Source organism: Pholcus phalangioides, unplaced genomic scaffold (assembly GCF_987345545.1).
Source record: "Pholcus phalangioides strain wild (caught in Gottingen) unplaced genomic scaffold, Ppha-v1.0 ptg000010l_1, whole genome shotgun sequence".
NCBI lineage: Eukaryota > Metazoa > Arthropoda > Arachnida > Araneae > Pholcidae > Pholcus > Pholcus phalangioides.
In genome coordinates this window covers 3,913,078-3,933,108 of record NW_028301603.1, presented here as the reverse complement: position 1 = coordinate 3,933,108, position 20,031 = coordinate 3,913,078, and the positions used below count along the sequence as shown (strand labels likewise).

The 20,031-nt window shown below is 39.8% G+C and overlaps 1 protein-coding gene across 1 annotated transcript in view; it reads right to left on the bottom strand.

Moving 5' to 3' along the window:
* Nucleotides 1–20,031, bottom strand: part of LOC149080763 (uncharacterized) — a 216,555-nt gene that overhangs the window by 31,673 nt on the left and 164,851 nt on the right. Inside the window, exons 3-5 of the mRNA XM_089237455.1 lie at nucleotides 8,721–8,788; nucleotides 1,749–1,838; nucleotides 361–531 (exon numbers count right to left, since the gene is read on the bottom strand). Of these exons, the coding sequence (XP_089093581.1) occupies nucleotides 361–531; nucleotides 1,749–1,838; nucleotides 8,721–8,788 (329 nt within the window). The remainder of the gene's footprint in view (nucleotides 1–360; nucleotides 532–1,748; nucleotides 1,839–8,720; nucleotides 8,789–20,031) is intronic.

Genomic DNA, 20,031 nt, shown 5'->3' with positions numbered 1-20,031 from the left:
ATAAGTTATTCATACTAAAAATACTCTCATATCATTTTCCAGTAATATTTTCGTTTTTTCGTCTTTGTAATTTCACTCTGTTTCAAGGTACAAAACCCAATGTTGCACCTTGGGAAAAAAGTTTTATAGTCCCATCTTAAATTCATACCTCGCGGTTACAGTAGAAAAGGAAGGTAATTTAAATATCGCCGGATGTTTCATCCACATGCTAATAACGAATTTAGTGAAATTTTACGGTAGAAAAGTCTGAAAAATAATGTTCCAAGGTGATAACAGTCTCCCCTACCAACACCCCATGTATAGATAAGGTATCTTATCCACAGGTGGGTGTTGGCCCCCTACTCGATCCCAGCAACTTACCACGACTCTCTGAGCCTAAAACACTCGTGCAAGCCTGGAACCTTAGCAAAAGATGGGAGTCCTCGGTACAGGAATCGACGCTGGACACTGGATCGGCGCATACTCCGCTACCGCCGCTATAACTGAACGTGAAGGAGCCTTTGAATGGACACGGCACTGCCGGCGTGTGTACTGTAATCAAATAAAACAGCGACATGAACCATGTGTATTTTATGTTCGATAAATAAATATTACATGAGAAATTGCATTAGTAAGCGCATAAGGTAATGAAGTGAAGTTTTCGCTTGGGCGATTTGTTTTGCATTCTTATTTGTGAGAGACCAGCAATCGCGGTTCAGAATTCTGAAAATATACGATAGCGTTCTGACAGTGAACGATAACGAAGAAGTATTATCAGAATGTTATCATATTAAGGTATCCGACCACCTTTCTTGTCACTTTTCTTTAAAATGGTTCTGGAGTGAACTTTAATTACATTTTTTGATACAAAGTGTCTCGAAATGGTGAAAACAGCGACAAATTTTGGTCTATCTATTATATTTGTTTTATGAAAAAGTCGTTTTTATGTGAAATTTCAGGCAAAATTCATGTGATATTGGAAACACGATTGCAAAAAATTTTATCAATGAAATGCTTTGTGATTTTCACAGTGCATTTCGCTAGTAATGTTGCAGGTTATGAACCGAAATTTAAAGGATTGCATGATATGTTCATAAGTTATACCAAAATATGTTTAAGTACGTGTGAATTTTTTGAAATTTCATCCTACATTTTGTCTATAAAACACTGTAATTCCCAAAATATATGTGATAGACCTTAGATTTTGGTTCATAATCTCAACAATATACTGTATAGCAAAATATCACATTAAAATTTCGTAAGAATGCAATGCATCAATTTTTACAAATCATGTCACAAAGTCAAGTAAAATGTCAAAAATAGCATTCTTCGTAAAACACGTTTAAAGTCTTTATTCGCGTATTACTTGTATGTAAAAACGCAACACTAAAGTGAACGTAACTTTGATTTTGAGCATCGTATAAACAAGGCCCGTTTTGGAATCACAACAAATAGGGCTTTTATAAAAAATAAAAAAATTAAAATCCATGTTTTCTTCCAAAATGACGTTTTAAACGTAGTCGGATACCTTAACACTGAAAACCAATAATACCGCATTATAAAGTTTTAAAATCGTTAAAAAATCTCGTGTTACTTGAAAAAGAAGAAACCTTTCTCACGTTACAGTCAGACTTGTCAGAATCAGGGATATGATTAATGACTATAATTCTCATTATAATGTTCTTCAATTTTCATTAGTTGTTGTAACCGTCATTATTGTCCTAGTTGCAATGTCTAAAAATACAAAGTTGCTTACGCATCATACTTACACCTAAACATGGAGTACAGCAGGGCGTCCCCGTTGATTTCAGAGCAGAGGATCTCCAGAGACTTGTGATCTTCCCTGTTCGAACAGTATGCTAACGACACAGAAATACAGCAACAATCAGCAATGATTATCATAAAGACGAATAATTATGATTTATTCTGATTACAGAAATAAATCAGACAATAAAAAAATGTTACACGGCAGACAAAAGAACAAAATTTCAGTTATATAAAGTTCTATGATAATTTGGGGGAAGGGAATGCCTCCATTGAACAAAACTCGCGTATTCAAAGCACTATAGGTATGAGAATTGAGAGGGGGTGGGGGAAGCATACTTCGCTATATTATCTCTCTCTCTAATCGCATATAATTCATTATATTCCGAAAATGAACTATAGAAATCACAAAACTTTGGCAAAAACCCAAATAGGATTCCCCCCCGTAGAAAGACAAAAAATGGGGAAAAATGCCCATACTTATTAGTATGGAAAGGTAATTACTTCGGTAATAAATTATCAGTTTTGTTTTTTTTTATTCTCCAAAACCCTTAATGACCACAATTATTCATATTTCACTTTAGTAAATTATAATAAGGGAGAAAAGGGAACAGGAAAAACGAAACAAGATTCTTAATAGGATTTTTCCAAAATATTGATAAAGCCATAAAAATAAATCGCGTTATAGCCGGAACCAAAAGAAAAAAAAAAACATTATACCACCAGGATGTGCATATAGAAATGGGTTCGAGAATAAATTATATACTCGATGGTTGCTAAAATTATTGAATTTAAGTCAGTTTTCAAGCGTATATATACCGTTCCCGTCCTACAATGAAAGCTAACGCTAAAGTTCGTCCATGAGATACGACCACAATCGATTTGGGGGTGAATAAAACAAGCATTCTTAAGAACTGTTATACGACCAGTGAAGACGTACGGGGGGGACCTCGCTTTTCTTTCTTTCAAACCGAGCACAACTCAGGTCTATCGCCATCTATGGGCGATTTACTACCTAGTGAGTTGTGCCGGAAGTGTAAGTGGGTGTACCTAACAGTCTGATTGCGTATCTAGTGTTGTGTACCTAGTGTCTGAATACTTGTACTGTTTGCAGGACTGATGCTCTCTGTGGCGAGACTTTTCAAAGGGGAGATCGGCTCGCATTTGCGCCTAGAAGTTGGGAACTGCAGAAAACCAACTTCAGCCGACCACCACTGTGGCGACGGTGAGGCTCGAACCCGGATCCAGGGAAACTTCCGCCACAAATTCGTTTGTCAAACAACTTCGCCAAGAGAATGTACAAAATTAAAACCCTGGGTATCCATTTTAACGACAAATTGAACCGGAAAGACTCCATATCACAGAGCTGAACACAAGATCCAATCAGCTACTCTCGAAACAGGTAACAAGATCTATGAAGTTCTTCCCACAAGGAAAATGCTCTACTTATGGCTGGTCTGGAGAGGCTATTTTATTTAATTTTTTTTTCAGAGCATGGCCCCTTCCCCTCCTATCTTCATCGTTTTATAAGGCTGGCATTACACTGTAAAATTTTGATAAAAGTTCTTTTATCAAACTCGAAAAATGCAGCCAATAAGGTCACCGGTTGCATTTTCTAGAATGTAACCAATAACCTTATTGGTTAGATTTTTCAAGTTTTATAAAAGAGATTTCATCAAACTCGAAAAATGCAACCAATAAGCGCATCGGTTACATTCGAGCAAATGCAACCGGCGATCTTATTGGTGGAATTTTTCAAATTTTATAAAATATATTTTATCAAATGTTTATGGTGCAATCGCGGCCTAAGAGTAGGTTTTCTAGCATGTGTAAATGTAGAGGAGAGGGAACCGTCTTTTTCACTATGCTACGGCATGCGATTATACCAAGGATTTTCGTTTTGGCTCTACTACGTCACAGAATTACACCACTTGGAAGAAACAGTTACTGAGAAAACACTCCAGAATCGAAAGAATTAAGCGCCTTATTAGATACGTCATTTCAAACGAAGACAAAATCACAGTCACGAAGCAGCGCCAAAGTACGAATGTTTCAGTTCCCTCACAAGCTGATAACAAGCCTTCATCAGGCTCAAACTATGATCCTCTGGCATGAGATGCGATATTTTGGGATTGTCTCACGGTGTCTTTGTGCGCGGCTTCTGATAGACAATGAAGTTCCTTGATTCCCGTTGCTGTCAATGGACAATGTCGCCGGTCTTGCATATATTATGTATATGAGTGTTTGTTTGTATATATATGTTTATATATCTTATATATGTGTGTCTATAGTTATTTCTGGGCCCCCTTCGTGGCCTGCTGGCGACGTGCGTATGCACCTGCCCATGTAACTTCAACTTTTTGTCTTCTTACCCGCTGGTGGTCTTTTGGTACTTAGTGCTCCGGACATTACATCGCTCTTCCACCATGGCCCAAACCCTCTGGGTGACCAACTTATATCCCCTATGGGGACAAAGCGGGGGGCATGGTCGGTTTCGGGTCCCTGCGATGCGAGTCTGTCGATATGACCACTCGGCCACCATAGCGTCGGGGGAACCTCGCTGCAAAGATACACGCCACAACGATGAATATCTCTGCCTGTACAGCATACATGCTCAACTCATGACCTTCGGAGTCATCTGATGTGGCCCGCGATCTCAAACCTGAATATGTAGCCCATTACCAGACCACTTAAGTGATCCGCGGTGCAGTTCCACATCACTCGGGTAGGGGTGTGATCACTTCACTTGAAATGGGCAACGGCACATTCTCACTCAAGTTAAGTGGTTCGCGGCAGACCTCCACATCACTCAAGTGACCGCAGCAAATTAGCAGATCACTCGAAATACCTGGGGCACGCGTTTGCTGCTCACCAGAGTGACCCGTGGTCCCCAAAGCAGAATGTGCCGAAATCTGCGACGTACGTCGAAGAACAGACAGTTAGTGATACTACTACTTTAGTTAGTGATACAGATTCCTCTACGGAATTTCTAACGAATTGGTACATGCCGGAGTGTGTGTGTGTACCGTGTTGGGAAACTAACGTAAAGTTGTTTTTTTTCAGTTTAATGTTTGATGGCAGATGGAGCAGCACTAAACACATAACAGTTTTTCTATAAGTGAAGTGTAATGGTCTAATAATTGAACCGTTGTAGGGCTTTTGCTCTCTGCGGCGAGGCTCTTTAACGGGGAGATCGGCTAGCATTTGCGCCTCGAAGTTGGGAACCACAGGAAACCAACTTCAGCCGACCACCATTTTGGCGACGGTGGGATTTGAACCCCGTTCCTCGCAATGCGAATCCGTCACTAAATCAGAACTACTGCGCAACAATCTGGAAGAATTTTAAGACGGCTAGAAAATGCTCTATTGTGGAATGTTTACATCAGAGCATTTCCAGTCAGCCGAGGGCTCGTTGCAGAACAATGTGCTCTGGGTGGACCCGTGGTGCAGTTTTGCATTACTCAAGTGACCTGCAGTACATTCCCAGAATAGATAAGTGACCCGCGGCACAACTACTGATTACTTAAGTGACCTTTAAATGCCCACTATTAGTATCGCACGTTGTTCCAGTTCACTTAAGTATTCAGCGGCACATTTCTAGATAACTTTAGTGACCCACGGCACATTTAAAACCCACTGAGCACCTGCAAATGCATATGCTGAAATCAGGAAATACGAAAGAAAGAAAGAGTGAGAGAAGAGTGTGCGTGCGTGTGTGTGTGTGTTGTAATCAACTTCTCTGCAAACGGAATTGTTAAAAACTGGAGTACTGTAATCCCATTCACACTTGTCTGGTGAATATGTTTTGGAGATTTTCACTTTCTAAGATCATTGTTCATTTACTTTGGAGCATTAATGTAGTTTAGCAACATTTTTCACAAATTAGCGCAATTAGCACAAGAGTATTATAATGTCTGTTAGCCGTTTCTTCATTTTAGTTAATTTATGGTAACAAGGCTTCCTCTACCAATTTTTCTACACGTGAAAAACGTCCCATAGTATCTGGGGGCGCTTTGTTGTTCATAATGAACATGTCTTCCATTTCTTAATTTTGATCATTTTCGTAGAGTATCGCTTCGACTTCAGGATCAGTCAGTTCGATTGATCCCTACTCTGTCGATTCCTAAATTGCTGTTACTTTTTTGATTCTTCAATTTCTTCTATGTTCACATCATTGAACCCTTCTCTATCCATCTGCTTCGCTAACGTGACAATGCCTTTCATAATCTTTATGGTTGGCTCCGTAGAAATAGATGGGCACACATTGTGGCCAAAAGCTCTTTTAAAATGAGATGAATGCTCCTATATTTATAGCTCCCGCAGTACTATCAGAGAAATTCATTCTTGACTTTTTCTGCATTTGCTCCTTCTTCGATCGTCGTCTGCACAATCATCATTGAGTAATGTCTACAGCGAGCCGTAAATGTTCGCATAACATCCGCGACCAAGCAGCGTAATGATAGATGTTAGACTGGAAGTCAATTCTAGAGGACATGAACGTCAAGGTGCTCAAGGACATTATCCAGTATCCAAAATAATTTTAGATAGCATGTCTTTAATGCCAAGGCACTTTCTGACTTCCAAGAACGAAACCACGTTTGAACCAATCCAAGAAAAGCGTGTTCTTAGTACAACTTTGACACTATTGTTCATAATTAATATTTCGCCCCGATACCAAAAATTAGCACAGCAACTTTAGTTCAAAGGAGACTGGGAAAGAGACCGCGAATATACGCAAGCCGCGAATATAAAATCCGCGAATACCGTTTTCGTTATCGTTTACGTTTTATACAAACACTAATTACAACAACGAGGAAATTGGCATACAAGGTGATAGCATTCAATGCATTTTCATATAATTATAAAAAGATTGAACATTTTTGTGAAAGTCGTTATTTTTTTTATAAAGATGTGAATTTCTATGATTCTCAAATTTTGGATAATTCGAACATTTTTGCTGTCCCTTCGAGTTTCGAATTAACCAAGATCCGTCGCATTTACTTCAAATACAGTGCACTTGTCAGTCCAAAGAGAAAAGATCCCAAATTTTCCAAAAATACATATGTTTCAGGTTCAGGATTCTATCATGTTTTAAATTGGGGTGAAAAATAGTATAAAGCATATCATCCGCATTCCTATATTCACCGGAATCGGCATCAGAGAATCTTCTCGGAAAATAATTTTAAAATACATTTTTCGTCGGCGGATTTCCATCCATTTTTTCGTTTATGAAGGGGGGAATAATAACAATAATAATAATGTTCCAGAAATATATATATATTCCTTGAAACCTGTCAGAAAGATGAATGACCCATAAAACGGGATCTAGATGGGAGAAAAAAAAACGCAACACTTTTCTTTTTTGCCGTTTGCTGCTGCTGCTTCTTCTAACTGACGTCCAGACACCACGTTCTAGGCATGGAATAAGACAAATAGTTGTGTTAACGCTCTCCAGGGCTTCGTCCATGAGAAACAGGAATTTTTTTCGCTCTCTCTTTGCCCCATTCCTTTTTTTTCCGGGGTTAAAAGAAGGATAACAAAATAATAATAATAAATATTGAGGAAGATGAAGAACTCTCAATAATTTATGTGAACGAAACTTCGCCAATGATAAACACACACACAACAAAACTCCTTCCGCTTGAAGTGGTTTCGAAATTCCGTTAAAATTATTATTATTTTTTCTCAAAAAAGAATTACGACAAATAAAACGAGCGACGAGATGTTCCTCTTCCTTCCACGAGACGTAAACAAGAGCAAACAAAATGTTTCTTGAATCCAGGAGCAGCGTCATTGGAAATGAATGGCCCGGCGCTCTTCTCGTGATTAATATTTCATCATCAAAGCCGCGTAATCATCACTAACCCCAGTTCCCACGTGTATGATGGATTTATTTACATACGGCACAACACCTGTTTGGAGATGTTTCAGTCTATGGGGAAATATTTATGCTTGAAGAACTTGTCGTTTCTTGGCGATTTTGGGAGAAAACATCTCATCAATGACTGATGATACGATTTTATTTTTAGTCTGTACCGTACAAGGATCGTGGAACAAACGAAAAAAAACCACGAGAAAACGTAAGTAATTGGAAGAATAAGAGAAAAAATGCAATAATTTTTTTTATATTGTTCTATTTTAGTACAGAAAATAAACGCTTGTTATTTCACCATTGGTTGAGAAATAATATCAAATAAGTTTTAAAAACAATGTTTTTCTAGCATTCAATTTTAAATATCTCACCAGGATATACAATATGTCATGAAAATGTCAACAGTAACATATATGTGCCGGCACGTGATGATAACGTCCTCAAAAACCCACTTAGAAAATTGTTGCCCTGTCTATAATGCAATATTCGCTGAGATGTTTGAATTCGATAAAGGGCCATTCAAGTATTACGTAAGCAGATTTTCAGCCATTTTTGACCCCCCCCCCCCGTTGTCAGCAAAACACTGACCCCCTCCCACCGTCAGCATCTTAGAATATTTCATATCTTTAAAAAGGGGTGGTTGATGACGTATAAGCAACCTTCAAACCCCTCCCCCCTTGTCATCAAAAATCAGCAAATCCGAAACCCCCCCCCCCCCCCGATACTGACGTAAAGAAAGAAAAGGAAACAGCATAAACAGGAGGGGGAAAGCGTTGTCTATTAGATAATGCTGTTCTCTTCAACCGATTTTTGAATCCAAATATTTCAGTGAATATTGCACTTGGAAACGTGGAATTTATTATAATTATTATTTTTGGGGATCAGGATAGACAGAGCAACATTTTTCTAATTGGGTTCCTTTGCAACATCTGAGTTCTACACGTTATTTGGATACTTTTTCTCATTGGAAATATGCCACTAGGATCAACGGTTCGACAGTAAATACGGCAAGGGGAATTATGGAATCGTCCTGTATATACAACATAGCAATGAAACGGTCGTATTAAAGGTATGCAAACAAACAAAAAAATAAAGGTATGCTTACTTTCTTTATATTGTAGAACATTTATGTGCTTTTCATGTAAAACAACGCACCGATAACACTTTTCCATCCTGGAAGAAGAAACGAAAATTTTAGGATGAAAACATTTTTATATACAATTTATTGGCATCGGAACATTTCCGATAAACATTTCCAGCACTTACAAAAGCACACAATAAATTAAATATCATCTGTAATAACAATATATATATTGTTTGCAATTTTTGTGATTGCATTTTTAATTGGGATGCTGTATTTTAGTAATATATGACATCCATAACTTGTTATCATAACAAGTATGGATGTCATATATTACTGCCCATGGGCATCTTTTTCTCAGCCACCTCGTTGGGCATTTTGCCTGTTGTGGCCTTGTATTAATCGATTATGATAACTAGTGTTAAAACTGTCAGGTGTGTCTCCCACGGGGAGGCATTGGAGGTCGCCTTGCTGCCGAGCACTTAAATGGCGCCTTAATCTACTACTACTTAACGGGTCTAGGTCAATTCGTCGCGATCAACTTGTCGCACGACAATTCGTCGCAATCAATTTGTCGCAGCGTCAATTCGTCGTGCTACAAACTCGTCGCGGTACAAATTTGTCGCAGAGTCAGTTCGTCGCGGTACAAATTTGTCGCAGAGTCAGTTCGTCGCGGTGAAAATTTGTCGCAGACTCATTTCGTCGCGGTACAAATTTGTCGCAGAGTCAGTTCGTCGCGGTACAAATTTGTCGCAGAATCAGTTCGTCGCGGTACGAATTTGTCGCAGAATCAGTTCGTCGCGGTACAAATTTGTCGCAGAATCAGTTCGTCGCGGTACGAATTTGTCGCAGAATCAGTTCGTCGCGGTACAAATTTGTCGCAGAGTCAGTACGCCGATCAAATAAATTTTCAAAATTAAATTTTCACCGTATAAGCCGCACTCCCGCTTTCTGGCGGGATCTCCATTTCTCGCAGCGAGGGGCGTTGGGCGAACACACCAAGATGATAAATTACGATAAAATAAATTTTCAAAATTAAATTTTCACCGTATAAGCCGCACTCCCGCTTTCTGGCGGGATCTCCATTTCTCGCAGCGAGTGGCGTTGGGCGAACACACCAAGATGATAAATTACGATAAAATAAATTTTCAAAATTAAATTTTCACCGTATAAGCCGCACTCCCGCTTTCTGGCGGGATCTCCATTTCTCACAGCGAGTGGCGTTGGGCGAACACACCAAGATGATAAATTACGATAAAATAAATTTTCAAAATTAAATTTTCACCGTATAAGCCGCACTCCCGCTTTCTGGCGGGATCTCCATTTCTCGCAGCGAGTGGCGTTGGGCGAACACACCAAGATGATAAATTACGATAAAATAAATTTTCAAAATTAAATTTTCACCGTATAAGCCGCACTCCCGCTTTCTGGCGGGATCTCCATTTCTCACAGCGAGTGGCGTTGGGCGAACACACCAAGATGATAAATTACGATAAAATAAATTTTCAAAATTAAATTTTCACCGTATAAGCCGCACTCCCGCTTTCTGGCGGGATCTCCATTTCTCACAGCGAGTGGCGTTGGGCGAACACACCAAGATGATAAATTACGATAAAATAAATTTTCAAAATTAAATTTTCACCGTATAAGCCGCACTCCCGCTTTCTGGCGGGATCTCCATTTCTCGCAGCGAGGGGTGTTGCGGGAACACACCAAGATGATAAATTAGGATCAATGCCCATCCCAAAGCACAATTTGCCTAAGGGGTCATTCAAGTATTACGTCAGGATCGGGGAGGGAGTTTCGGATTTGTTGACTTTTGATGGCGGGGGGGGGGTTGAAGGTCGCTTACGTCATCAACCACTCCTTTTTGAAGATATGAAATATTCTAAGCTTCTGGTGAAATTTTGCTGACGGGGGAGGGGATGGGGGTCAGTGTTTTGCTGATTTTTGCTGACAAGGGGGAGGGGGTCAAAAATGGCTGAAAATCTGCTCACGTAATACTTGAATGGCCCTAATTCACTATTGAATATGTATCTGCCATGTAGGGAATACATCTTTGAGGAATTTTTTACCGACAATATATCTAAGGCTAGCATTACACTATGAAAGTGTTCTAAAAGTCCTTTTATAAAACTTGAAAAATTCAACCAATAAGATTATCGGTTGCATTTGCTCGAATGTAACCTATGAACTTTATTGGTTGGATTTTTTGAGTTTTTAACTTGAGCAACTTATCCGGTGCAAATTAAATTTTGAAAATGTATGTGATCGCAATTTATCATCTCGGTGTGCGCCCCAACTCCCCTCGCTACGAGTAATGCAAATCTCGAGAGAAAGCGACAAGTGTGGCTTATCCGGTGAAAATGAAATATTAATTAAATTAAATTATTAATTATTTCAGGTTCTTGTGGAGATACTGTAGTGGTTAATGTTGGTGGGAGTCTCGATTCCACATGGGACAGATACAAGTTTACACTTAAAGACAGCCTCCGCTGTACTGTAATTTGGGGAATATCATAAACACCGACATTTTTTTACAGAATTTTAAAATTTTATCATAGAAAAAATGATTTTTTTAACATTTACAATAATTAAATAATAAAACATTAATATCAATTGTAATTTTAATTTCGATGTAATTTCGATGATTTTTTTCGAAATGACAAAAAAAAAAATTTAGTAAACTGTGTGCATTTCTTGATGGAAAAAAACTTTTCTTCATGTTTATTTTTTCACGTATGAGACAAAAAAACCTACATACAGATCGCGTGACGAGTTGACTCTGCGATAAATTGACGTCCCGACGAATTGGTTACACGACAAATTGTCACTGCGACGAATTTGTACCGCGACGAATTGGCTCTGCGACGAATTTGTACCGCGACGAATTGGCTCTGCGACGAATTTGTACCGCGACGAATTGGCTCTGCGACGAATTTGTACCGCGACGAATTTGTATCGCGACGAATTTGTACCGCGACGAATTTGTATCGCGACGAATTGGCTCTGCGACGAATTTGTACCGCGACGAATTGGCACTGCGACAAATTGATGCGCGACGAGTTGAGCGCGACAAGTTGATTGCGACAAATTGACCGGCACATGCACCTCCTACACATTTCTCTACGGAATTTCTAACAAATCGGCACATGCCGGAGAATGTGTGTTCTGAGTGTGCGCGTGGCCCTAACGTATTTATGTTGTCGAGTTGCGGTTGTTTCGTGTTCATGCAGCCATCTGTCTTCCATTTACTGAAGTAAAGATGGAAATGCAATTCTTGAATTTTCATGTCATGTCAGTGTCGTGTTGAAGGTCTACCGGGGCACCTTAAACTGCCGTGTCGCATTGATTTGGTGGTCACCAATCCTCCACATTCATCCTACAGTCGAAGCCCCCGATTTAACGGATCGGAAAAAATCAACAATTTTGTTTGGTGAATCGAGGAAATTGTGAAATCGCGGTCAAATTGATCAGGAACATGAAATCGAAAACTGACTGAAAACACAATTGGAACGACAAATTTCTCTTACATTTAAGCGGTTGCTATTTCTCACAATTGAAAAAACGAAACAAAAAAAAAAAAAACTACATAAACTTAAGAATAAAGTCAGAATGTGCATGAAGAAATTGCTTGATAGAAATCTGTTCTATATCAAGAATTCTGTAGAAATCGTAATTTTTTCGCAAATGGAAAAACGTTTCTTTTCAGATAAACCCGCCATTCTTTAGTTGTCAAAACAGAGCACTAGCTTCAAGTAACTTCATTTCTTCACTGAAAATCTAAACATGCTGACAGCGCTATGTTTTATAGCATTGGTGTTACATCGATATTGCTGAAACCTTCCCCCCACCCACACACACACACACGCACTCAAAAAATAGCTTTATCGTCTATTTATTCAAAATGTAACAGATTCCTGTGTTTCCCGCCCCCTTTTTTTGTTTGTCTCTAATGGCCGTATTCACCTGCGATTGCAGTTAAACTTGGTCGGGGGGTGAATACGGTGTGACAACAGTTTTTTTGTTTTTTTTAAACTTGAACAATGCAACCAATAAGCGCGCCGGTTACATTCGAGCGAATGTAACCTTATTGGTCGTTTTTTACGTGTTTTGCAAAAGAAATTTTGTCAAACTAGTGTACTCCCGGCCCACGGAAGGGGTGAAGGCCAATTCCTGGGATGTTAAAGCTTGGCATTGTGATTTTGGGTGACGAGAAATAACAAAATAAAAATAAAAATTGGACAGTTCAAAAACATTCGTTGTATTGAGGTCTTTTATTCGTTAAATAACGAAGGGTTTGACCTATATTTTCGCCAAAATTTCAGAAAAATTCGTTATATCGAGGAGTTCGTTGAATCAGAGTTCGACAGTAATGTTATTTTTTCGCGAAATCCCTCGCCGAGAGACCAAAAAGTGATGTTGCCATCTTAGCGAGAGGTATATTATAAATAGCAAAACACACGTTTGGCATTTCTTCGAAAGAAAAATACATTCGTCACACTTTTTGAGCTCCATTCATTTTTACCTCTGGGAAGTAGTATCTGATTTTATACTTGAAAGAAATTCCTTTTTGTCAATTAGGGGCCATTCAAGTATTACGTAAGCAGATTTTCAGACATTTTTTACCCCCCCCCCCCGTCTGCAAAAGGCAGCACAACACTGACCCCCCTCCCCACGTCAGCACCTTAGAATATTTCATATCTTCAAAAAGGGGTGGTTGATGACGTAAGCAACCTTCAAACCCCCCCCCTTGTCATCAAAAGTCAGCAAAGCCGAACCCCCCCCCCCCCACCTCGATGCTGACGTAATAATTGAATGACCCCTTAAAAAATTAATATTCAAAACGAATATCAACAACAAATACCGTTCTTCGCCGTGGCACGTGTATGTGACGTACAGGGTTAGCGAGAACTGAGTTCCCCTCTTCAGAGAGCTCTGGAGTCATTGAACCTTCACTCGAGCATCAGGGTGCCACAGATGAGACTTTAACAGCTCATACCCTTCAACCCCCATCCATAACCGCTCTGCCAATTAAATGCAGTAGTGCTGTGAAGTCATGGTTGGCATAACAGAATAGGGATTATGACAATTTGAGAGTCATCTCTAAGATGGCGAAAATTTTAGGAAAATAATGTGGGGCTTGAAGCACGTTTCTACCCCGGGAGTGACCAGCCACCTCCTTTAAAAAGTCTCACTACAGAGACAGTAACAGGCCTTCAACTGTATAGTTATTCAATAATTACACTTCACTCATAGTTAGAAAAGCTGATGGCAGCACTACGCCTAACAAGCATTACACAAAGACAATCTTCACGTTAGGTTCACAACACGTACAGTACACGCACATTCCGGAATGTATTGGTTCATTAGAAATTCCGTAGAGGAATGTGTACGAGGTGCATGTGCGATTAAGTAGTAGCGCCACATCCTCAGGATGTGGCGCTAATGGATAATATATATTGACGATAATTGACGCCAACTAATAGAATGTGATGCAATATGAATAAATGATGATAAAGTTGCCACGCGATGAGTAAGACACTGAAGAAGCAAATGTTAATAGTGATATGATTAATGCTACATGAATAGGATAATGTGAACAGATGCAAATAATGATGAATAATATTTTAACTTTTCATGTAAATAGGGAAATAGGACTTGCTAACTTTAATCCAAAGATAATACTCCAACTAATTGTTTTTTCTTCAAAACGGAACATTTCCAAAATTTTAATGTATACAGGGTGTCCCTGAACTCATGGGCCAACAAACTTTAAGGGAAGGTAAAATACACATAAAGAAGCAATAATAATAGTGTTGGCGGAAAAACAAAAAAAGTTTTTATTTACATTTAGAATTACAGTAAGTGCTCAAATGTGCCGCCATTACCACCAACATCGATACAGTCTTGGCAGGCCTTAATGGTCAGGCGTTTCAGCATTTAATTGTACCACATCATTCTTAGCAAGACTTTCACACAATTATGTAAATAAAAAGTTGTTTTTCCGCCAACACTTTCCATTCCCCCCCCCCCCGCATTGCTATACAAAAATTGCTTCTTTATGTATATTTTACCTTCCCTTGGCCCATGAGTTCAGGGACACCCTGTACGACTCCCTTAAAAGTTGATCAAGGAACATAGCACAGTAAGACTTCGATTAACCCTCAGCTTCTGTTATCCGCATCGTCTAAAGAAAGGGTACCAACAAACAGACAGACATCTTCAAAATTGTCCATGGATTACTTTTACACCCTACTGAATAAAACTGGAAGTGACTGTCTGTATGATGGCGGAAATGACTGACTGTATGATGCAGGGGCACGCGGCAGCTCAATTCGATAAGATACTAGCCTAAAGTACCAAAGAATGTTAAGAGGTGTCGCGAGTTCGATACCCGATTCGTCCTAGCCAGAAAACTTTCCCGACACAGGGGTACAGCAAAAACGGCGACTTGACCACAGCCAAAAATTGCTACCGCAGGGAGTCCCCCATCGATGGGTTAGCGCACCACCCTCTCGATGAGTATAAAAAACAAGCCTGCCATTCGGAATCGGCAATAAATTGTAGGTCCCGGTCTAATTAGCCCTGGTGTGCAGAAAATGACCGTGGTGCGACATCAATGATCAAATATCTGTATGATGGCGGAAGTGACTAATCGTCGATAGCAGGGGAGTTCGATCTGGCGCGCGCCACAAACCTGTTCACTAACCAGTCGTTATTGCGTCGTTACATACTGGTCTTAGTCGTGACAGAGTTGTTAGACAATGTTACCTAAGTGCATCGACTGGTTTGAAAGAGCAGGCAAATGCAACACACACAGACAGACACACACACAGAGATCCTACTTCTACGTAAGATACAGAACATCGCCGCGCAGAAAGTTCGAGCCTCAAAGATACAGATGGAGTTGCCAGATTATTTCACAGTATTCTAACGTAGGTTAATAGTATTTATAATAAATTTTTCAGTACAGTACTACTTTTATACAGGAGTTTATACTGATCGTTTTCTAAAAGTAAATACAATATTCATGTATTATTAACTTTTAAAGGATTTTATTTTCATTTTCGTCCCGAGTCCGCAGTGAAATCATGTTACTGTACATATGTGTTAAGCTGATTCCTGTTATCCGTCACAGCCCTGGTCCAGACTGGACGGTTAATCGAAGTTTTACTGTATTTAAATATTCTTCGACCACTCCCATATGCTGCTACCTCTCTGTTGGGTTAAATACGACTTTTGCAAAGCAGTCCATTCCCGAGGAACATCTTTTCTTTACATCTACTGTAAATTTAGTAATTGTGGAAAAATGTTCCCTTTTGAAAATAAGTTCCACAATTTCATTTTCTCGATATTTTCCGTTTTGTCGGATTCGTTTCATACAACGAATACGTATAAAGAAATTCCCCCCAGGGGAAAAAGAGCCCAACAAATACTCACAATTCTACTATTTCTAGATGAATACAACATTATCCACAATAGAGGTTCGCTTCAGAAAGCCATTTGCCTAGAATAGCTGAAATTCTAAAAATCAAATGCGAGATGATAAAGCGAGAACCATTGTGTGTACTTCGCCTTCAGCGTCGGCCCCAGAAATTCGAACGCACCGTCACGTCCGTACGAGGAAACGTAATAAACGGGATATAAACGCATAGCACAACACACGCCATCACATACCACTTCTCTTAATTAAAGCCGGCAAAAGGGTTAGTTTCCAAGCACATTCGATAGGAGTTGGGGGGGTGATGCGGACACATACACATACAATATCCTCGGGGGACCAATGGTAACCCTCTCTCTCTCCACACACCATACACTACACAATAACATCTCGCTGATCCCACCCGGACTACAAGTAAAAGCCACCAGGGTGCCGTAAAGATCGCGCGAGCAACGACGTTATCGGATTAGTCGACTAAACATTTCGGACACCACTATTCCTTTCTCCCAAATCTCCGACGAAATTCCGGGGCAGATCCTCGTCCCGGAATTAGGAAGCCGATAAATTCCGAGAATAAATTCCTCCAGGAAAATATAGTGTGTGTATGTGCTTGTGCGGTTTTATCCGGGAAGATGGCGGTGGTCGGGAAGGAGCCAAATCTCGGGAAAGGACTGAAATTTATTGTCGCCGAGCCCGATGTGTGTTGTCCCGCAACCAATCAGCAAATCGCAAAGTGTTTCGAATAGGAGAGGATCGAAAAGACTTTCCACGGATAAATCAACCAATGAACTTAATCGCTTTTCAGAGGCTCCCTGTTAATGATTTTCGTTGATAGAACCGTTTCATAAATTTTAAATTTACATTCTTGGCACGCACAAGAGCATAAAAATTGGAAGAACCAGTTTCCTCTCGCACGTATGCTGCTTATTCCTGAAAATATTATCAGAATTCCATATATTTTCTTGCCTTGAATGGTTGCGTCGATATTTAGGAGCTGAACAGATATTTGAGTCACACAAACCATGTCAAAACATGTCACAGAAATACGGGGTGGTCCTAAAATAACTTTGCCGATATACAAGCTCCTAGCGACAGCCAAAAATCAACGGACACGAATGAAATTCGAGGTATAGATGTTTCAGAATATGACCTCGAGAATGAGTAGAGAAACATAAACCTAGCTCAAGCGGTTACGATATCAAATTTCGATATTCAAATTGCAACGCTCATTTCCATGCCTTGCAAAGTGATCAGGGAAGTAAAAAGTCACAAACGGTGTTGGAACGGAGCCTGTAGCACCATAAACGCCGGGGCTAGACGTTGAAAAAAGGAACATTTGGAAACAACCAATGTAGATCACATTTCTACCGCCGGAAGTCCCCTTCCAAAGGGCACCAATCCCTTGATGAAGTGTTCTTTGTTTGTCTGCGTCCTGCGCTGGCCTTTATGGTGCTTTGCCTACCGCCATTCTAACGCCATTCATTGTTCTTCACTGCGCGATGCATAAAAGTTAGTGTTGCCATTTGAACTTTTCGAAATTTTGTTGCTTTGACAGTGACCGCGTGAGCTAGGGATTTGTTTTTGCTCTTCATTCTGGAGCGCATACTTCGAAACACCTATGTCTCGAATTTAGTTTGCATTCGTTGATTTTTGCGGCCGCTACTGGCTCTTATGTTGGCAAAGTCACTTTATGACCACCCTGTATATATTATATACAGTAAAACCTGTCTTCAACGGAATCACAAGGGACCGAGACTTTTTCCCGTTGAACACAGGTTTCCACTTAATAAAGGTTCATTTGATATAATGTGTAAAATTACGTAACGATCTCGTGTGGGATTGAAATTAAATAAAAATAAATTAATCGAAAAAAAGATAAAGTAAATAATTTAAATATAGATAAAATAAATAGATAAATAATTAGTCTATAATTACTTACCTAGTATATTTGTTATAGTTATAGTATATGTTATATACACATCCATATTTGTTACGGGCATCTTTTTCTCAGCCACCTCGTTGGGCATTTTGCCTGTTGTGGTGTTGTATTTGTATAAATATTGTATTTAGATTTTGACACCATCTATATAAAATTTCGACTTACACGTGCTTTTTATTCTAAAATAACGGCATTAACGTTCTTTTTAACTTCCTCAAAAATTTTCAATCAGGGTGTCAATATCTGTTGTGTCAAGTTGTGTTTTGTGTTTGTACATTATTGTCTATGTTTATGTAATTCTCAGCATCAGGGCCGTAACTGAGAATTTTGTGAGGGAAGAGAGAGCAACATGATTTTTTGCTGCCCCTAACACAGTAAAATTCAATGCTTTTATATCGGTGTTTTTGTCAACACCTAAATTTTTCCCGCCAGGGCAGTTGCCATTTGCCTCTAATTAATTCCGGCCCTGCTCAGCCTTGCGATCACGGAATTTACACAGCTTGCGCACAATTTCGTATCATTTGGAAATTCAACCCTTACACTGATTTCTCCCGTAGGAGAGAAGAGCATGCTTTTCCGACATTTCAATTTCAGAAAGCAACTGCTTCATTTTAATATTTCTTATCAAAACCACACTATCAAGTATAGGAACGAACTCACATTTGCAAACATACATTGCGTTAATAATTTCGGTTGAGCACTTTATAAAATTTGGTATGATCCTTTGGTCGTGTCAAACACTCGGTGTTTGTGTGAAATTTTCCGCTAATGATTTTCCGCCTACAATTTTCCTCTCCGTTTCCGCGTTAGACAGGTTCCGTTCAATCCATGTATTTTAAGTATGTATTTTTGGCATTGAAATCACGGGACCACGATTTCTTTCCGTTGAAGACAGATTTCCGCTTAATACAGGTTCCGTTAAAGACAGGTTTTACTGTATAATATATTATACATATGATACTGCCAAAGTCCGAAACCGTCCAGTTCCCGAATTCGCCAATTTTGTTGAAGATTGACCCGGCCCATGCAATAGTAGCTACCCCCCCCCCCCCGCCACTCTTCATGTCCGAATTTCGAGCTTTGGTCAGCCAGTTCGCGAAGCGGCCGGAGATCCCTGTTCAAAGTCCGATAACAAAAGACATGATTCGGGACATCGCTAAGAAATGGCTTATTTTTTCGTGATAATTACGTCCGCGTTAGCTATGGAAACCCATTGTATCGCTGTCACGATGCAGTAATAATTTTTCACTTCGCGAATTATCGGGCTAAAGCCCGAATTATTCCTGAGAATCGGACTTTAGCCAACTTCAATTCGCGAACTGGCCTCACTTCGGGCTCTTTGGCAGCAACATATATATCATATTTTCAAGCATACATTCCCCTCGCTAAAATTATTCAATACCTCAAAACGCTCTACACACGAATTCTTGAAAAGATTAAGATTTCGGTGCCGTAATTCCTGTATCGTAGACGACAATAAGGGGGAAAACAAAAATGAAAATGTATCTCGCCCCCTTGGCAAAATGATCAAAGGGCGTGTGAGACGGCTCAGAAAGATCAGGTGGCCTGGAATCAGTAACGTAGGGGTACAAAAAAAAAAAAAATAAAGAATCGACGAAAACGATGGCAACCAAAAAAGAGAAAGGTTTGGCAAATGGCTGCAGAGTATCATTAGCATCGATTTATCCCGCGACCACGCTCCCCCTCCCCCCTGAAACTCCCTTTTTCCTCTCTCGGCACTTTTTTTCCTCTTTAGTTTTTCCCGTTTATATATGTGTGTGGACCCCGTTCCCATTTATCGCCGGCAGCATCGGAGGTGAGAGTCTGTGATGGTCTTCGATGGAGCAGCAGAAAGGACAGACAGCCCCTCTGCATCGCCCCCCTTCTCTGTCTCTCTCTCTCTCCATTATTATTATTCCAGGTAAACTGAAAGTTGCCAAGTTGAATTTTTT